The sequence below is a fragment of the Ictalurus furcatus genome, chromosome 18 (genome assembly GCF_023375685.1).
Source record: "Ictalurus furcatus strain D&B chromosome 18, Billie_1.0, whole genome shotgun sequence".
Taxonomy (NCBI): domain Eukaryota; kingdom Metazoa; phylum Chordata; class Actinopteri; order Siluriformes; family Ictaluridae; genus Ictalurus; species Ictalurus furcatus.
The window spans coordinates 23,351,693-23,371,205 of NC_071272.1; the positions used below are offsets into that span (position 1 = coordinate 23,351,693).

At 41.2% G+C, this 19,513-nt stretch overlaps 1 protein-coding gene across 1 annotated transcript; it reads right to left on the reverse strand.

Moving 5' to 3' along the window:
• Positions 1–681: 681 nt before the first annotated feature.
• Positions 682–16,551, reverse strand: LOC128622740 (clustered mitochondria protein homolog). Its single transcript, XM_053649449.1, is given in 26 exon segments — positions 682–779; positions 959–1,032; positions 1,120–1,254; positions 2,156–2,249; positions 2,359–2,480; positions 3,236–3,361; positions 4,130–4,210; positions 4,352–4,491; positions 4,658–4,811; positions 4,972–5,056; positions 6,569–6,825; positions 6,989–7,051; positions 7,150–7,302; positions 7,399–7,499; positions 8,659–8,941; positions 8,944–9,292; positions 9,432–9,826; positions 10,014–10,106; positions 10,550–10,697; positions 10,810–10,935; positions 11,027–11,181; positions 11,545–11,672; positions 11,789–11,932; positions 12,226–12,397; positions 14,108–14,277; positions 14,438–16,551. Coding segments are annotated over 26 exon segments (5,175 nt in total). The 5' UTR covers positions 15,813–16,551; the 3' UTR covers positions 682–727.
• Positions 16,552–19,513: the final 2,962 nt, after the last annotated feature.

A 19,513-nucleotide genomic window follows, 5' to 3' on the forward strand; every position in this document is an offset into this window, starting at 1 on the left:
TGAAAATGCTACTACTACTAATCATCATCATCATCATCGTTATATACAAACAACAATACAACAGTACATTCGAAAAACAGCATACACAAACACTTTGTTAACTAAACTCCAATCACGGTGTACTCACACTCAGCATGGTATTACTGTCAATATCACATTTAACATGGCCGAGTGACTGGTTCAAATACATCCAACTTTATTTATATTAGCACTTGGCATGTGGCACAATGCAGGAAGTAGCATCTTCATTTCCGTTCCCCGTAAACAAACAGCTACATGCAACAGCATCACACTGAGTAGCCTTATTCCAATTACAAAGCTCATTCTTATGACTGAAGATACAAAATAATGCATATATCATCGTAAGCAGTTATATCACTGAGAAGACATTACAGTCGACATTCATTATTAATTATATTAGAATACAAAATAATAATAATAATAATAATCCAGATTTATTTTGCAGGCACCTTTTGCTGAGTCAAGAACCAGGATCTCAAGACATCACATGTTGGTGTGTCAGAGGATTATGATTCTCCTCTCCTATCATGTTTTTTTTTTTTTCTTTCATTGATTAAAAAAATGCCCAATTTTCTTATTGACATCATGCTCATATATATTAATGTGTATACTGTAGCATGTGTAAAATTGGTCCTCCGGGACAGTAGGTGGAGCTGATAATCATGCTACTGCGATTCCTGACCAATATAAAGTGGCCTGTTTGCATTTAAGCAGATGTTTTTTGGGTGTTATCCCTAAGAGTTTCAAGATCCTTGTTGCTTAGAAGAAAATCAGTGTCGAGTACCCAGAAGGTTGCGTGGTGGGGAACAGAAAAAGAGGGGGAAAAGAAGAACAATTTGATTTTAAAAAGCCAGAAGTCAGAGTTTAATTTAAAGGTTGATTGTTTAAGAATGACATACAACATTGACGTCTGTGTTTCACTATCTGCAGAGCTTACCTGAGTGGGATAAGGACAATGCCAGTAACCAGATTTAGCTGCTCCACAATCCAGAGCCGACTTGGCGTGGCGAGCTACGGTTAAGAGAATGTTAAAACAGGTTCAGGTTCATTCATGACCGGTGTGGCTTTTTCTCTCACACACTACACTTTGGTACTCACAGTGAGAGGAGTAATACTGGACGCAGAACGGTTTTTGTATATCATGTTCATAGTCTTCTGCAGAATTACAGCCTGATTCGTGAGGTGCTTCAGGTACTCGGAGCTCTCTTGTGTCTTTTCATGTGCTTCTCCAACCTGTGGAAAGCAACAGTCGATACTCTGACTTTGCCGTACGGTAAAGATGATCAACCCTCACGCAACTCTCAATAGGTCCAGCTTTATTTTTAACTCGTTCTATGCATTACGTGACTCGGATTAGACAAAATATGGCCGGACCTCAAATGCGCAGGTTCAGTGGCAGAGATTGAGCATCTTACCATGCTCTTATTCAAACCTCAAGAAGAATTCACTGTGTTTTATAGTTCTAAGTCTTATATCCACAAATTAGATTGTTTGTGATACACAACATTTGACCTTTGACCTAGGAAAAATGTCATTTATACAAGACAATGGATCATAATGGGTAATATCCCTGCTGGGAAAAAAAAAAACCCAATAGAAACCATCACAGAAATTCTAATGGTTTCCACTAAAAATACCATTACAAACCATCAGCTAATCATTACAATCATTACCATTAATGGTCCTTATTGGTATCCATGAGACATAACATGCCACCAATATAAGGCAAGAAATTACCAGTAAAGAACCACGCAGACCAGTACAGTTCCATTAAAACCAATACACTTCCCATTATAACCATTAGAACTATTACAAATTCTATGTAGATTTCTGTTGTTGTTTTTTTTCAGCAGGGATATTTCAGCAAACTTACTAGGTACTTACGACTCAGATTTACTTGATAGGAAGGAAAATGGTTTCGCTTGGATAAAAGAGGGTCCATGTGACTTTATGAAAGTGAGACTGGTGAGATTTGGAGACTGGAGAGTTTTTAAATTATGAAACGTCCTGATTTTCTTTGTGTCATTTATAAACGCCATGGGTCCACAGACGGCTAATATTCCAATGATCAGAACCGTATTGGTCTTTTATTAACAAACATTCGAGGCTTTGTGTCTTGTGGTTAAGAATTCACCTGGTTCCGGTAAATCATGTAGCGCTCCTTCTCGTGTCTCAGCGCCGAGCGGAACTCCCCTTTGCTCTCGTACACCTTTGCCAACAAGTGATGTCTACAATGTAGGATGGTAGAAAAGTATTCATCAGACGTCAACAATGCATACTTTCTTCTGGAAGATTGGGCTATTTGTTCAGCTTTATTTGCAGTGGTTTATTTCTCACCCTTGTGCCACTTTAAGCGAGGTAGGCCCCTGATATTTGGAGGTCAAGGCCAGGGCGTTCTCCAGAAACTTAAGTGCGAGATCACACTGCATCACACCATGTAACATGAGACCAATCTTACTCTGAACAGACAAAAAAAAAAAACAAAAATAAAACCATGGTAAATGAAAAACAAAGGTAAGTTAACAGTGAGAAGTAGCTAAATCTGGATCCCACATTTATACTCCAACAATGAATAGCCAGATTTAGAGAAAAGCTTTGTGTATAATGGTAATAGCCTTAAATCATTTGTGTATAGAGAAAAGAGGAGAAGGAGTGTTACTGGATGTTAGTATATTATAGTTAGTAAATAACTTTAACATCTAATCCACTAGGTTGGCAATTAGAAAGAAAATATTAGCTTTCATTTGTTATAGTAAAACTACTCTACTACTATACTATGCTACTACTTGGTTGTTTTTTGAACCCCCCGTGGTCAGTTCTTCACAAAAATATCATGAAACCATTCATTCATTCATTCATTTATCTTCAATCCACTTCCACTTCATCCTGGTCAGGGTCACAGTGGATCCAGAGCCTGCCCTAGGAATACTGGGAATGACATGGAAATACACCAATGGTTCCCAAACATTAAAAAAAAATAAAAAATTGGGGGGAAAATTGGGAAATGACCCCAAAGGGATGTGGTGAATTTTTTTGTGACCCCAAACCCTGATCCCTTCCGGAGTTATAATTAACATAAAAGGGAATCCGAAGGCTCGATGTTTATCAAAAAAATATGACACACGATTAATCTGAGACTATAGTGTCTGGAATTTTCTGCCCTTTTTTTGTATGGATAGAGAATAACACCCGCTTCCAGGTTGGTTTTACTCACGTCCAGTAGAGCCATTTCTGGGTGATCTTCTCCACACACCAGCAGCATGAGGTAGCGGGCACGGTAGAGCAGTCGCAGTGCTGTGGATGTCTGCCCACCAGCAAAGCAATAAAGACCAAGGTGTTTCTAAAAATGGAGGGAAAAACAGAGTTAGTGTTACCCCTGCACTGCCTGCAAACTGTATAGCCAAAAGTATGTGGACACCTGACCATCACACCTATATGTGGGCCTTTCATTTACATTTACGGCATTTGGCAGACACCCTCATCCAGAGCGACTTACATTTTATCACATTTATACAACTGAGCAATTGATGGTTAAGGGCCTTGCCCAAGGGCCCAACAGTGGTAGCTTGGCAGTGCTGGGGCTTGAACTCCTGATCAGTAACCCAGAGCCTTTAAACCACTGAGCCACCACTGCCTTTCCCAAACGGTTTCCACAAAGTTGGAAGCACAGAATGTATAGGGAATATCTTTGCTTGCTGTAGCATTACAACTTCCCTTCACTGGAACTAAAAGGCCCAATCCTGTTCCAGCATGACAATGACACTGTGCACAAATTGGAGTCGAAGAACTCGAGTGGCCTGCTTGAGAGCCCTAAACTCAGGGGGTGAACTGGAATGCCGACTGCGCCCCAGGCCTCCTCACTCAACATCAGTGCCTGACCTCACTAATGCCCTTGTGGCTGAATGGAGAAATCCCCACAGCCACACTAAAAAATCTAGTAGAAAGCTTTCCCAGAACAGATTGGAGGTTATTATAACAGCAAAGGGGGACTAAATCTGAAATGCTGTGTTCAAGCTCATATATCCACATACGTTCGGCCATATAGTGTAACCACTATGACTGCAAAGTCATTCACTAAAGTAAGTAAGTGTCTTGAATTCCAACTCACATATTCCAGTATAGTATTCGGATGGTCTATTCCCAGAACTCTCTCACTGATCAGTACAGCTTTCTGCTGGTGACTCAGTGCCTAACATAAAACACATACACAACTGGAATGGGTTAATGCATCTATGGTGCATGCTGGGATTTTAAAATAGGTAAGTAAGTCAGGCATGCACACCTAAGCCTAAAGCTCTGACTGGAATGGTAAAGAGCACAAAATCCGCACCTCAGCATAGTCTCCGAGTATGTAGTAAATGCGTCCCAGAAGGCGCAGACAGACGCAGACATCCTGGTGCAGAGCCCCATAAACATTAGTGAACAGGCCCAAGGCCTGGCTGATTAGCTCACAGCCTTCTTTCAGGCTTCCTGATACAGTAATTATGAAAAAATGAAGGCATCATTGTTGCGTGTCCATTCATTCAGCCATGGAGCAAACGTAGACGTGATGCAAGTTTAATCAACATTACAGATTTTGTGTTTTGTTAGCTGTAAGATTCTATTTAGTGGCTAGTAAATGTACTCCTGGGCTCACCTTGCTGGATGCTGGCCTGGCCACAGTGCAGAAGATAAATCCCATCGTTAGCCTTTGGGATGACGTGCTTTATTATGGGGAAGATGTTCAGGATGTCCTCTTCGGTGAACACCGGTCTGTGCTTGACATCAAACTGATACTCTCTGATAAGAAGCTAAACAGTGGGTATGTGCGAGTGTTGGTGTTTGGGGTGGTGGCGGAGTTCCGAGAGCGTTGGGAAGCGGATGGGGTGGAGTTATAGAGGAAAGAGAATATTCACTATCAGAATGCGTTGTTGGTACGTTGGATGGCAGACCTACTGGATGTTATATTACCTGGATGCCAGTTTTGATGGAGATCTCTCTGAGCAAGGTGATTCTTTGTAAGCCACACTTGTCCACCGCCTGCTCTATACTGTCACTGCCAGACACAGATGAGACATCAGGTTTAGATTAACCACATGTGAATTTTAAATTGCAGGAAACAGTAATATGTTCAGACATGGGGTGGAAAGGTGAGGGATAAGATTACATTCACAGAATATCTGATTTGTTCCTTGGTGCAATGCGAGTGAGCTCAAACCTTAAAGCATTGCATTCGTAGTTGCTTCGTTACACTCAGGAAATTTGTTCAAAATGCCTACAATGCTACAATTATACTGTATCGCTCCGTTAAATCTGCACTGCTAATTCTGATGGTATTAATATCAATCACTACTGCTGCTACAGGTTTCAGTCCATCTGTACAACTGCAACATCGCACTCTCCTTATTTTTTTTAAACAACAAAGAGATTTGTATATATATATATATATATATATATATATATATATATATATATATATATATATATCCCCATATTTTTCTCTCTAATTTGGCCACCTGGCAAATTTCTCACCCTCTAGTAACCAACCAGAGATGGTAAAGGCTAACACGTTTCAATTGAGACACTTGAAGTCAGCCAACCACATCTTATCGAACTGCTGCTCATGCTGCATCAAAGAGCAGAGTAACATACTCGGAGGGAAAATGCTATCTGCCTTCTTCCACATACACACCTGGGCAAAAAAATGGGCCAAGCCCAAAATGGCAAAATATTAAGCTTTTAATTGTCTTAACAACAAATCATTGGTCAGGAAATTAGATATGAGATAGCTTTTCCCTCTGATTTCTTTACATGCTTAAGCCATGTGGGTAAACTCACAAACAGCTTTTTTATTTTATTTTATTTTATTTTTTACTTTATTTTAGTTTTGTACACCCAGACACGTGTTAGTTTGAATTTTACAGCAAACATTTTAACCGTTATCATGATTTTACCTTTGCGTACAAGAAGATTATAAGTGAATTTCCCTGTTTCTAGCTTTTCCCCCAAACGGTCCACAGCAGTAAAAGTCAACGAGCAAATGGTGGCATAGGAGTGCAATTTTTTATTTGCTAATTTTCTGACCAATGATTTGTTGTTACAACCATGAAAAGCTTAATGTATTGCCATTTTGGGCTTGGCCCATTTTTGTTTTTGCCCAGGAATATAAATGAGCCCATCACAGAAGCCCACGATTGGTTAGTGTCACTGTGATTGACAGGAGAAAGAAAGTATGCTATCCATCACACCCAGAGCACATGGCCAATAATGTTCCTTTGACTCTTCTGATACTCTTCTGCTAAAATTTACTCACTGACTCAGTATTAATGGACATTTCTTGCATGTGTTGTCTTTCCTTTTTGTCTTTCCCTGCACTTTATTTTGTATTGTTTATTATTGATTTTCAGCTATGTAGCAATAAGAGAATCTTTAGAGAGATAAGAGAATAAGAGAATGATTAGTTAAGTCTGGAACGTGCACCAAGTACCCGATAGACTTGAAGATTTTGTTCGATCTACTGCATGTTAGACTTACATTATTACATGCCCTGCATATTGTTTGCTCTCACCACGGCAGGCGGTAGTGATAATACTCCCGAGCCTCAGCCTGGATAGTTCTCCAGAGTTCACTGGAGGTCAGGCTGGCCCATGACGCTCCCACAGATGTGATTTCGCCGCTCACAGAGCCCCGGCTCCGCCTTCGCCGACTCCTGCGCTTGGATGACAGTCTGTCCATCTGCTGGGTCCCCAGAATATCAGGTGGGGAGCTGAGGAAGCAGTTGAGGAAATGGCTGACTGAGACAGAGAGGGAAGATGACTCCACAGCCTGGTAGCGAAATATGCAAAAACAATAAGGTCATGGTCTACAAGGTGTGGCAGATATAACAATGAATTGTGGCAAAACAAATATATATATAAAAAAAAACCCAAAACAATTTGGGATATCAGGAATGAAACTGTGAGCCCCCTCCCCCAACTCAAATACTTACTACTAAATATGTCCTGAACATATGTTTTGTACATCTAGTGATCAGCTCACATAGTGCAATTCTCTACAAGAAAATCAAGACACAGATGACTGTCAGTTTGTACGTATTAAAGAGTGAAAATGCTCCATCAAAAGCTGTGGCATTAAATGGCGAACACTCACATAAACATGGTCCAGTTTAGTCTTCTGAGGACTCTTCTCAATAAACTCCAGTACTGTGCCCAGGTACCGGACATTGATGCCATGTTGATGGAGGGCCTCAGTTAAGGTAAAACCATCCATTGGCATTGTGGTATGATCGACACAGCTCTTAATCTACATGCTCACAAAAAACGGTCGTTATTAGTTTCAGGAAATAGTTATGAAAGCAAGAAAGATGCATGGAGCATTGAGCAAAGAAGGCATACTCACTAAGTCAGGAATTTGGTTGGAGACGAGGAAGGCTGCAGCATCCTTTAAAAGTTGTTTTTGTTCCTGGATATCCTGCATACATTCCTTCGGAAAACGTACACCTAGAATATGAATACGTTATGCATTAACTATAAATCGGGTAAACTGAGATGTACTTGCACTTCATATCATTTCCAATACTTTTCAATAACTCATATGTAGGGACGAAGCGGAGATAATGATTGACGTGTTGCTCTTTCTCTAGGAGTTCAAAATGATTCGGAACAGGATTGTAAAGTGAAACACATGACATCTCACTACGAATAATCCAGGGATGGAAAAAGCACTGAGAAATAATTATACTTCAGCGAGTATATAAGTTTATATCTTACTCACTGAAAGTGGAAATTTCCAACCAGAAATGTATGCAAAGCAAGGCAGCTACTACTTTTATATATCTGTACAATCTCTATAAGTTTGCCGGTCATATACATGACTAAAGCTGTGTAGTTCCCTAATGAATTAATCAGAAATAAAATATCATGTAAATCGCCAATATTTACCGATAGCTAGAATTTGACTTGCCTAGCCAGTTGATGCTAGCTACTGGAATCAATGCTAGTCTAGCCTGTCATTAGCAAAGAACAACTTTAAAAAAAAAAAAAAAAAAAAAACCCAGCCAGTTAAAGCTGGCAAATTAGCAAAACTTACTTCACATTGTATTTTAAAATTAGATGGAGTTCATGCCTTCTAGGGAGGCTAATGAGACATCACATTTTATACGAGTCTTTAATTACTCCAGCATATTTTTAAAAACGTTTTACTGAGGTAGGACCAGGGTGCTCATCCTCAATTTCCAAACTGCAGGCTGTTGGCCTATCTATATTCAAACAGGCATGGATGGTTATAATGCTAACTACCTTGTGTAGCATGTAAATTTAGCCACAAGCTAACATATTATGTTTGCTAGCAGTTCTCCAGGAGACATGATGTAATTAAGTAATTATTGCTTAGCTCTTACCAAACCATCACTTTATTATGAATTACTGTACAGTTGCTTAGCATTCATTAGTAAATAATATTAGTGACTTAGGTGTTAACATAGAACTACTCATTCATTCTTGTTTAGTCTTTGCAGAGTTACCTATGAGTTATGGAACAGTATTGTACAGTAAGTGTTACCACCATATGGTATAACATTTTCATAGTTGCTTGTAGTTTTAGTCGTCCTTGAACTGGCAAATTACCGAAAAATCAGAATGGTACTCATTACCCACGCACCTGGTGAGAAAATGTCAGGGTTGAAACGAATATCAAAAGAGGACGCATGAATAGTCTGAGAGGGAGAATTGTTCTTGTCAGGGGTGGGAATATCTACACCCTTGTTGGAAATATCCGCCGTTGGTCGCAAAGCAGCTGCCTCTGGGCTGTGAGGAGATCCAACTTCTCTGATGCTGTTGCTTTCTTGATCCAAGCCTTGAGATGCCGTGCTCTTATATGAGTGATATCTAAAGGAATAAAAGTTCACGTATGTACTAATTAAAATTCCTAAACTGCCAGAACACACAGAATACTTTTTTTTTTTACTAGAAATATACGTGACAAATCTATTGACCTATACTTCACAAATGCCTCGATTAGCTCTTGTCTCAGACAGACCAGGCGATGAGGGTGTTGAAGTGGGAACCCGAGCTGCTGACACTCGGTGTGGAGCTCCTCGCCTTCCACAGGCAGGAAGTTGAGGTCAGGTGGAAATGTGAACAGCAGGTCCAGAATGTAGTGACGGCCATCGTTACCCATGATGCCCTTGCATTCCACAGAGGAACACAACTCTACAGCGGAGTCGTCTTTATTAAGCACAAGGTGCCGCTGCACTCTCAGATGCTTGCTGGGTTTGTCCAGGAGCATCAGGAACCTTGAGACGTTTAGAGATTTTGCATGTAGCCAACAATCAAATATTCCGAACCAACGTAAGATAATTACGCAGAACTGTTGACTTTTCTGGAAATAATATTTTATAATGCTAAGGACAAATTATTCCAGAACCAACCTACCGTTCATTAGAGACAACAGTCTTTCCAAAGTCAATGGAGCCATAGATCACACTCTGCTCCTGGCCACGCTCGAGAATTCCCGGGATAATCGACTGGGCAGTGATGCGGTAACCTCGATAATCCACCAGTACGGTACCGAGCACATACAGGCCGTCTGCATCCACCGCACTGTATGCTCTCACACCATTCAGGTCAATGGCTGAGGCGGCATAGGCCGCAGCCTCACCACCCAGCTCCTCATAGTGTTCATGTCCATCTAAGCCCAAGCTGAAGAAGATATTGTTCCAGACGTACATGTGATTGCGTGGTTCTTCACTAGGGTTGATGGGCATCACATTGCCATCGACCACGGCCATCGCACCACGTGTAGCAGTGCTCACAAAGTCACTGTTAGCCTGAGGAGGGTCAGGAATACAATTATCATAATAAAGCTTTCAAAAGACCGCATTGTGCACCTCATTTTTCAGCCAACGTTTAATTATCATAGTAACATCTTTCCCTTTCCTTGTTAATAGCTTTTCAGTGCTCCTCTTTGATGTCACATGAGAATGAGAAGGGACACCTGACAAATGGCTGCCTCACCTTAAAGATTGCTCTGTCTCTCAGCAGACGATCTTTGAGGCTCTGACGTGGTAGCTCTCTGGTGCTCTGAAGCTCCTCATTCCAGTCACAAACCTAGGTTTAATATAGTATATTTTACACATTAATTGCAGACTATGAAATTTAGGAATTAGTTTTTCCATCATATTTTGAAACATAATGGTAAACATTTCTGAAACAGTGCTGGTTTTGAAGGTACACCAAGGAAATGTTGTTTTCCAATTTGAATAAGTTGCCAAATTAACACCCTCTATCTCTAACAGCACCAGAATTACCTCTGAAATTACATTTGTTTTCCATAAAATTCATAAAAGGTTTTCATTAACCAATTATCCAAATACATGTATGGAGTATGAGGGACTATTTATCAAATTTTTTTGGAAGAAAGTTGTACATAAGATCTTTTAAATCTTTGACTGGTCTCATTGAAAAATGACTAAACATACTAGGACCTTCTGGCTTTGGATTAAAGCTGAAAGGATAGACCTAAAAAAAGTCAGAACTGTTACAGAACGTACCTGTCCAGGCACGTGTCCTTCATAGCCCAGTTGGGAAGAGCTGGCATCTTCAGCTCGAACACAGTCCATGGCATGGTTGAGAGCTGGAGCAGTCCAGCTAAACACCTGCAACGGAGTACCTATCCTCTCAAAGGGATGCGTTGATGTTCTGGGAAGCAAAGTACCATACACAAGACAATAGCAAATATTACAGGGAACTGCTGACAAAACAGACGGATTTTTCACGTGAATCTACACTAATATCTATGTACCTCATTTACCTTCTCTTGAGTAAAAGACTGAAGTTCTTTTTAAAAACGGGACTGATCTGACCCAGGAGCTCCACTAAAGAATGACTAAGCATACTGGGATTTTCTGGCTTTGGGTTAAAGCTGTAAGTCGTAGACCTAGAAAAGACAGAAAAGCAACATGACACGATATTAATTGTTTTCCAAAATGAGCGTCTGAAGAGCATATTCATGATATTTATTTACTCACTGATTCAGGTAAAAGCCTCGCGTTGATGCTGTAATGCTGAACTGTCTGTCCTCCATGGTAAGTACATTCAGGTACATGAGATCACCATGTATTTTTCTGCTTCCTGGAGGAGGGTTCCAGTTACTGGTCATCAGCACCTTCAGGCATTCGATGGGCTATTAACAAAAGTACACAGAGCACATGTGAGGCTGAATCTCTTCACAACTTCACTGAGGTTTTTCATCAGTTGCAGATTACACTAAGGATTGCATCAGGTGTTTTACTGCAGTTTCTGCGAGGCTACTTCCAGCTAACCCTAGGAGAAATAAATACTCTATGTGAAGTTCATAATTATCATTTTAAGTAACCGCTTTATCCCAGCCAGCACTGCAGTGGTTCTGGAGCCAGTAATACACCCTGAGGGGGATGCCAGTCAACTGCAGGGAACCACGCATACATTTGCACCTAGCAGAAACCTACTGGAGGACTACTCCTGGGTCTTTGCTATCATCCTTAGAGAGTGGTTTCCTCTATCGTACCTTCAAATTCTCACTTTGAGGCTGCAGGGGTCCCATTAAACATTCTTTCGTCCCTGGAAGAATGTACTCAGGAGGGCTACAGTTGAATTGCTTCAATTCTTCACCTCTTTTCTTGAATTTGCTGTTCTCTGAAGAATGAAGGCATACATTTTACCGAGAACAGCGACTGTATCTTTCACCAGGAATGATTAAAGTACATAAGAATCTCAATTATTGTTAATAATGATTAAATATTGCATCTCACCTTCAACACGTTCTTCAGTGAAGAACCTAAGGAAGGACAGAGAGCTTCCCTCTATGCCGTTGTAGGCATCTGTGGGGTCCAAGCTCTTTAGCAGGTCTCTGATGTGGCGAAGGTGTAAACGAACTTCTCGAACCGTGTATGGCTCTGAAAGTTTCGCAGAAGTCATGTATAGCATGCCAGTAAGTTATTTCACTTAGTTTTACTGGACCTTAGTGGATTGATAATTTCTCAGAAAGGGACAGTCGGCATTATTAAATTTTTGCAACGTTACACATAGGTGAATTGTGCATACAAGTTAAATATATTCTCCGAAATTTATAATGTTTTCTACACTACAAATGTAACACAGTTTGAAACCATTGAAAGTGAGAAACTATTGTCTTGATTGAAATTGAAGCTTATTTATGAATTTTTCACTGTTTCAGTTAGAGTCTTACCTTCCACTATCTTCAAAAGTGAGCCCTCTTGTAGACCAGTGATGGATTTCAGATCAGTGAAGTTATCCAGTGTATGTCCATCTAACTGCAGGGAGAAACAGGTACGATGACAGGTCTCCTCACGGTCCATTAACACTTGCTTGATTTCCTGCACCATTGCTAATGGTGATGCCTAAAAGTCATGGCACATATAAGAATAAATCAAAAGGTCAACAGGAAGTGCCTACTTCAAATGACTGCTAATGTGAAAGTAACCAGTGATGTGTCAGCAAACACAAAGGATCCGATTACACTGGAGTCATACTTCCTTTCATTCCAGACCACCAGGGTACTTTCCTTCGGAGCAGTCAGAAGATGGGGTGTACTCAGGAGCACAGCACAGATGCAGCACTGAATACATTGCAGACTGGTGTTAATGGTGCATTAGCAAAATTAAAGCTAGATCGTCCACCAAATACAGGGGGTGGAGAGGTTCTACCCATTGCAACTGAAGCATTGGAGCATGAAGCAACAGACCAATGGCTATTAATTATACTACCCACAGAATAATGTTAACAGTTTCATCATCAGCCACTGCCAAACACGTGAGTCCACTGCACAGGAAGTGAAGAACCTACTACAAAACCAGGCCATAAAAATACTACAAAAGACCAAAGAGCCTGACTATTTTTTCCAAGGACTATGAGTGTGCACCACTTTTACATCAACCAACAGGGAAGCACAAAACACAAAGAACTTCTGAGGTAGGCAAACAAGGTTTGGAAGTGAGCAGATGTACACCTCCTGTCATTGAGAGCTGCATACCTACAATCAGACAACATCAGGATGCACTGTCTCACAGCAAGCCTATACCCATGGATTGGCAAATCCACAAGAAGGTGATTCAATTCATTTGGAGCACCTACAGCAACGTGGAAGTCAATCTGTTTGCAATCAGACAGACAACTCACTTTCCGATGTGGTTCACAGAAAGCAACTTTGAACCCAGGATGCCAGGATCCTGTCTGTTTTTGAGGTTACTACCCACCAGACCTGACCTACTGTTCCAGAACAGTTCATACCTTGCAATTATGCCTATGGCCCCTGGGAGCAACCCCAGAATACAAACATGTTCATATAAACTCTTGTAAGTGTGCATGCTCTGGTTGTATGGAAGCAAGTGGACACTGTTTCACTATGGTGTGAAATGCTAGGCATAAACCCCTTATCTTGGACTCTAAATAATGCTTTGAAGAGTCTTTTCTGGGTCTCTCCTAAATGTCTGCATTGCATTATTGTGATCACACCAGGAGAGTTTGCTGACAGGAGAGCATAAACTAGTCGAAAGGACCAGGAACCTTCACGTAAAACAGTTGATTCTATAGTGGGATCTATATTTGGCGCTACTGAGTTTGGATGATGCAGTATACAGGATAATATGGACAACTACAGCCAGGTGAGTAGGCGGACGGCATGCCCTGATGACCATAGATACAGATGCCATGAAGACGTGTTATGCGAAGTGGTAGCTCAGTTGCACTACTGATCAGAAGGTTTTGAGTTCACATCCCACCACTGCCACTGTTGGAACCTTGAGCAAGACCCTTAACCATCAACTACTCAGTTATAGAAATGACATAAATGTAAGTCATTCTGGATAAGAGTGTCTGCCAAATGCCATAAATATAATATAATATTATGATGATTTCTCACAACTCCACTAATTCCAAAATAAACTGCTCTGGCAGTCCGGAATGAAAGAAAGTAGAATGGAAGTTTAGATATGTACCTGTGGTTCTGCAACTGAGTGGAGGACCACCAGCCCATCTTTTATAGGTCACCGTTATAGAACTACAGGTACACGTGTAACCTTCCAACTTTCTATCCAGGAAAAGCAATTTACCTGGAAGTCAGTGGGTTCAGTACCAGGGGCCTGGATCCTGATTGTCAACCCGATGTCCTCAGAGGGGTCTGCATCTACAGAATCAGGATCTTCTTGGAGTTCTTTGTCACTATACCTGTTTAGCTCTGAAACCTCTGTTTGGTCACTGAGGATATTATTTGGACGTGGTCCTTATATAAACAAGAGAAATGGCATACAGCCAATAGTTGGTCATCTAACTATATTATATAAACTTAATATTGTACAATATGATGCAAGTGTTTGATTCTAAGACACAATAGTCTATTTGTTCTCTGTACTGTGTTGGAAGCTATACTATTGTTTACTAATGAATGACCACTGAACACATACCTGCGATATTTGGTGTGGCCAGGAACAGTTTATCAACTACGAACAGCGTAAACCTTTCGTTCTGCTCTGGTCCTTGGTCCAGATTTGGATGTGTTTTGTCCTGCTCCAGCTCTTCGGACTTCTCCCTTTCTTGTCCTTCATTAAGAGATCTTAACTCTACTGCACCTTGCTTGTTTGGTGCAAACTCAGGTTCATTCCCAGATATGTGCTGTTCGTTATGTCCTGAAGTCTTAGCTTCTGTCTGAATGGAGTCCAGTTCCAGCACAAGTTGTTGGGTCTGTGTGATCTCATCTTGGTTTCTTTCGATATCTGGGCTCGTCTTTAGTCTAACCTGTAAGCCTGGTTCTTTGTGTTCTCCATTTTGACTAATTAGAACATCAGTTTCATGCCTTATTTCATCCGTCTTCGCTATGCTCGGTCTGTATTGTGCTTCAATTTGTCCGGACTGAACTGGATACTCTTCCATTTGGTTGCTTACGTCAAGGTTAATTTTGACTCCGACTTCATCTAGCTGTGCTGCACTTTCATCTGAACATACAGCACTTTGCTCATGTTTTGGTCTCTGTGTAACTTCCTGTCCTAGTCGTGCTACATTCTGGTCTCGGCGTACCACGTTTAGCTCCATTTGTTCTGTTCCTTCTCCTAGTTGAGTTTCTTCTTTGTACTCATCTTGAATCCCAACTTCATCTACTTGAATGATAGTCTCAGTCTGTGTTGCTATTTTTCCAAGGCTGTCAGATGAAGGTGTGCTGAAGGTACCAGCAGATTTGGGCTCTGAGAAAATGAGTCTTTGGCTTCCATTTCCCTGTGCTAATAACTGCACTCCTTGACACGGGGATGCCTGCCAGTACCTGCTTCCTTGTCCATGTGTGTAGATCATGGTCTGAGAAGCAAAATTTCCGGCATTTGACTGTTCCGATGGCCATGAGTGTAAGGAAGACAGTAACGGCCATTCTTTCTCAGTGGTGCATAGCTGATTTCTGTCCAAATAGTAGAATTCCTGTTGACTGATTCTTGTACTTGGCATTCCCTCTTCTTCGAAACCTTCCTGACATTCCTCCTTGACACTACTTTGTTTTTTGTTTTGTCCACTCTCTGGTAAAACAAGCTCTAACTGCTGTGATAAGTCAGCTCTGTCCAGGTTAGCTCGATGACTACTGCTAAGGACTATGTCAGGGTAAATGAGGTGGTCCTGATCCAAAACAGGAGATGCCAGCATGTCAGACCTTGATGGAGAGAGACTTTCAACATCACTGTTCTCTCTCGACAAGAGCGGAGATTGCTCTTCGATTTGGTCAGGAATGTCCTTACACCGGAACAAACGTCTGAGACAGCATTGAAGCAGGTTTCCCATGCTGGTAGAGAAGTGTTCAACAAGCTGTCATATTCCAGCGAGACCTTCATGCATGAAAACAGATTTCTGTACACGATTTCACGAAAGCAAACACTTTGGAAGTTTTTAAACACCTGCAAGTACGGTCACTGCAGACTTGACAGTCGTGTGCTCCAAGATTTGTATGTCGGAGGTGCAGAGATATCCAGGCTGAGAGCTGATTCAGAAGTTTGGTACCACGATATATGAACAGACATAATATAAACGCGACCTAAATATTATTAAAGAGGATTTCTATGCAAAGGATGTTATTTAGAAAGGTTTTAGGGTTTTTTTTAATTATTTCCTTCTAAAAATAGAGAAAACATTTGTAGTAGGCTGACAGCATCACAGGTTTTTAAAGTTCATCATAGATCATATTTCAGTCCAGTGACCTGCAGAAGAACCACACGTCCCTGTGAACAGCGCTATGAGAAAATGCACCACTTCTTACCTTTGTATTTTCTCCTCTCTTAACTCTCCACAAATTTCCATAAATGCATGAGAAAGCAAAACATCATCCATTTCTCTATTTTCCCAGAGCAGGTTACACAACCTCTTATTGTATCCTCTTCTGCCCTTCATTGTGTGTGTGTGTGTGTGTGTGTCCCTCTCTTTTGCAGCGCCCCTCCTTCACACACACATTTTCCCAGCGAGGAGGAGTCTGACTGGAGCCCCACTGCTGTAGCCCGCTTCTCTTCCTGAGAAGCAGAACTCATCATTTCAGCTCCTCACATAAACAGCAGCCATCCAATAAAGGAACCGACCACATGACAGCTTCCTGGATCCGGTTCAGTGTATGCATCACGTGTACAGTAGCTGCTTGTTCGCTTGGGTCATCCATATAAATAGCTTGAATAAGTGTTCTGCTTGTACATCATGCTTATCAGGCAGAAGGACCGTGTAGGTCTGTGTAAGACACACCTCCTTTCTGTCCCTAATGAATTGGCTGCTGCTCCAGATCAGTTGCTATGGCAGGGTGCTGCAGCACAAGCAGAATGCTGTGGTAGACCTCGGCAAGGTTAAAAAAAATTATAAAAGAGCTTTGTGTGTCTGTAAATTTCAAGAACCAACTAAGTCTCTCTCTCTCTCTCTCTCTCTCTCTCTCTCTCTCTCTGTCTCTCTGCATGCACATGTACACCCTGCTCTTTCACAACCTATATTTAATGAAGCATGTATGACTAATGATTAACTGAGAAAGATGTCATTTGCTTAAGCTAAATTTAGCTCAATCCACTGATACTGGGTCCACTGCTCTTTTCTATCTACACTACATTTCTAGGGCAGGTGATTGAGTCTCATGGCTTCTCATACCATTGCTATGCTGATGACACCCAGCTCTATTTGTCCTTCCAGCCTGACGATCCATCCGTCCTGTCGGACATCTCGGTCTGGATGAGGGAACACCACCTTAAGCTCAACCTGGCAAAATCTGAGCTTCTCATCATCCCAGCCTGTCCCTCAATCAACCACAACCTCACTGTACAGCTCGGCTCAACCACACACAGGCCAACCAGGAGAGCCAGGAACCTTGGGGTGATTCTTGATGACAGCTTGACCTTTACAGACCACATCTCAACAACTGCACAGTCCTGTAGGTTCATCCTGTATAACATCAAGAAAATCTGACCCTACCTCACCGAACAGGCTACAAAACTACTAGTTCAGGCTCTTGTTATCTCAAAACTGGACTACTGCAGGGCACTACTCTCGGGCCTCCAAGCCAGCTCCATCAAACCCCTTCAGATGATTCAGAATGCAGCAGCACGCCTCGTCTTCAACCAGCCCAAGAGAACCCATGTCACACCCCTCTTCATCTCCTCCACTGACTTCCTGTAGCTGCCCGCATCAAATTCAAGGCCTTGATGCTCACCTACAAGACCTTGTCTGGAACAGCGCCTCCTACCTCAACTCTCTCCTGAAGGCTTACGTTCCCTCACGCAATCTGCAATCAATCAACAACGGACGCTTAGTAGTACCTACTCAGCGTGGCTCAAGGTCCCTTTCCAGAACCTTCACACTAACTGTTCCTCAGTGGTGTAATGAACTTCCAACCTCAATCCGGACCGCAGAATCTCTCACCATCTTCAAGAAAAAGCTAAAGACCCACCTCTTCCGTGAACATGTAACCAACCCATAAAAAAAATGTAATAAAAAAAACCTTACTCTGGCACTTACACCTTGACTCTGCGCACTTTGCTTCTTCTGGAACTCAATTAACAGATCTTGTATGGCAGCACTACTTGTATTGTTCTCTGCTTGATATATCGTTTTGCTTGTATTTTCTCATTTGTAAGTCGCTTTGGATAAAAGCGTCTGCTAAATGAATAAATGTAAATGTAAATGTAGTAGGTTTTGTGGAACAAGTGGTATCGTGCCATCTTTAATAAAAATACAAAACAAAAAACTAATCAGTGAATAATAATGCCAGAGCCGTATCACCCTGCAGTTCCCGCCTGGTGTGCTGCTGAAGGACCAGGGTTGAGCCTGGCCAGGACCTGGATGGGAGACCTCCTGGGGAAAACTAAGGTTGCAGCTGGAAGTGGTATTAGTGAGGCCAGCAGGGGGCGCTCACCTGTGTGGAGGTCTGTGTGGAGCCTAATGGCCCAGTTTAGTGATGGGGACACTATACTGTAAAAACAGCACCGTCTTTCAGATGAGACGTTAAACCGAGGTCCTGACTCTCGGTGGTCATTAAAAATCCCAGGGCACTTCTTGTAAAGAGTAGGGGTATAACCCCGGTGTCCTGGGGAAATTCCCCCATTGGACCTTCTCTTTCATGGCCCCCCTAATTATACCCATCTCTGAAGTGGCTACATCACTCTCCTCTCCTCTCCACTAATAGCTGGTGTGTGGTGGGCGTTCTGGAGCACTATAGCTGCCGTTGCATTATCCAGGTGGATGCTACACACTACTGGTGGTTGAGGAGACCCCCCCCCCATACAATGTAAAGTGCTTTGAGTGTCTAGACAAGCGCTATATAAATGTAACTGTCAAACTAACTAACTAATAAAAGAAAATTAAACTATAAACTTCTACTAAATAGTCTTGTACTTTTAATTTTATACTAATTTACCTATTCGTTGCAATGTTTTATTTACAACCAAACTAATACAACTATTCATTTATTTATTTAAACCACAGCATGCATACAGAAATACAGATATATATACAGTATATGTACATTCATATATAATATATTTCTGTTTTTTTTTTTAAATAATAGATTATTTATGTAATAAATTTACTGTTTGCATTTGAAAAAAAAAAACAATAAAAACCCTCCAGCTTACCTAAGGAGCTTGCAATACATTGCTGAAACAAATACATTTTTTATTATAGGCAACAAACTCATAAAAATACACACAATAATAATAATAATAATAATAATAATAATAATAATAATAATAATAATAATGCAAACCTGGCAACGCTGTCTCCGTTACTGAAGAGGCCACTGCTCTCTGCACACCTCAAGGCGGTTCCAGGATGATGTCATCCACATTTGCTAAAGTATTTACTATAAGTGTTTATTTAATTACATTTTTTTTTGGTCAAAATGAGATAATGTGAATAAAAATAAGAGCCAAGTAAACATAAATATGAATCTTTTTATTCATATGTCTTATACATCACTCCTGTTTGTTCGGTATCCAAACTCTAACTGTTCTAAAAAAAACGAA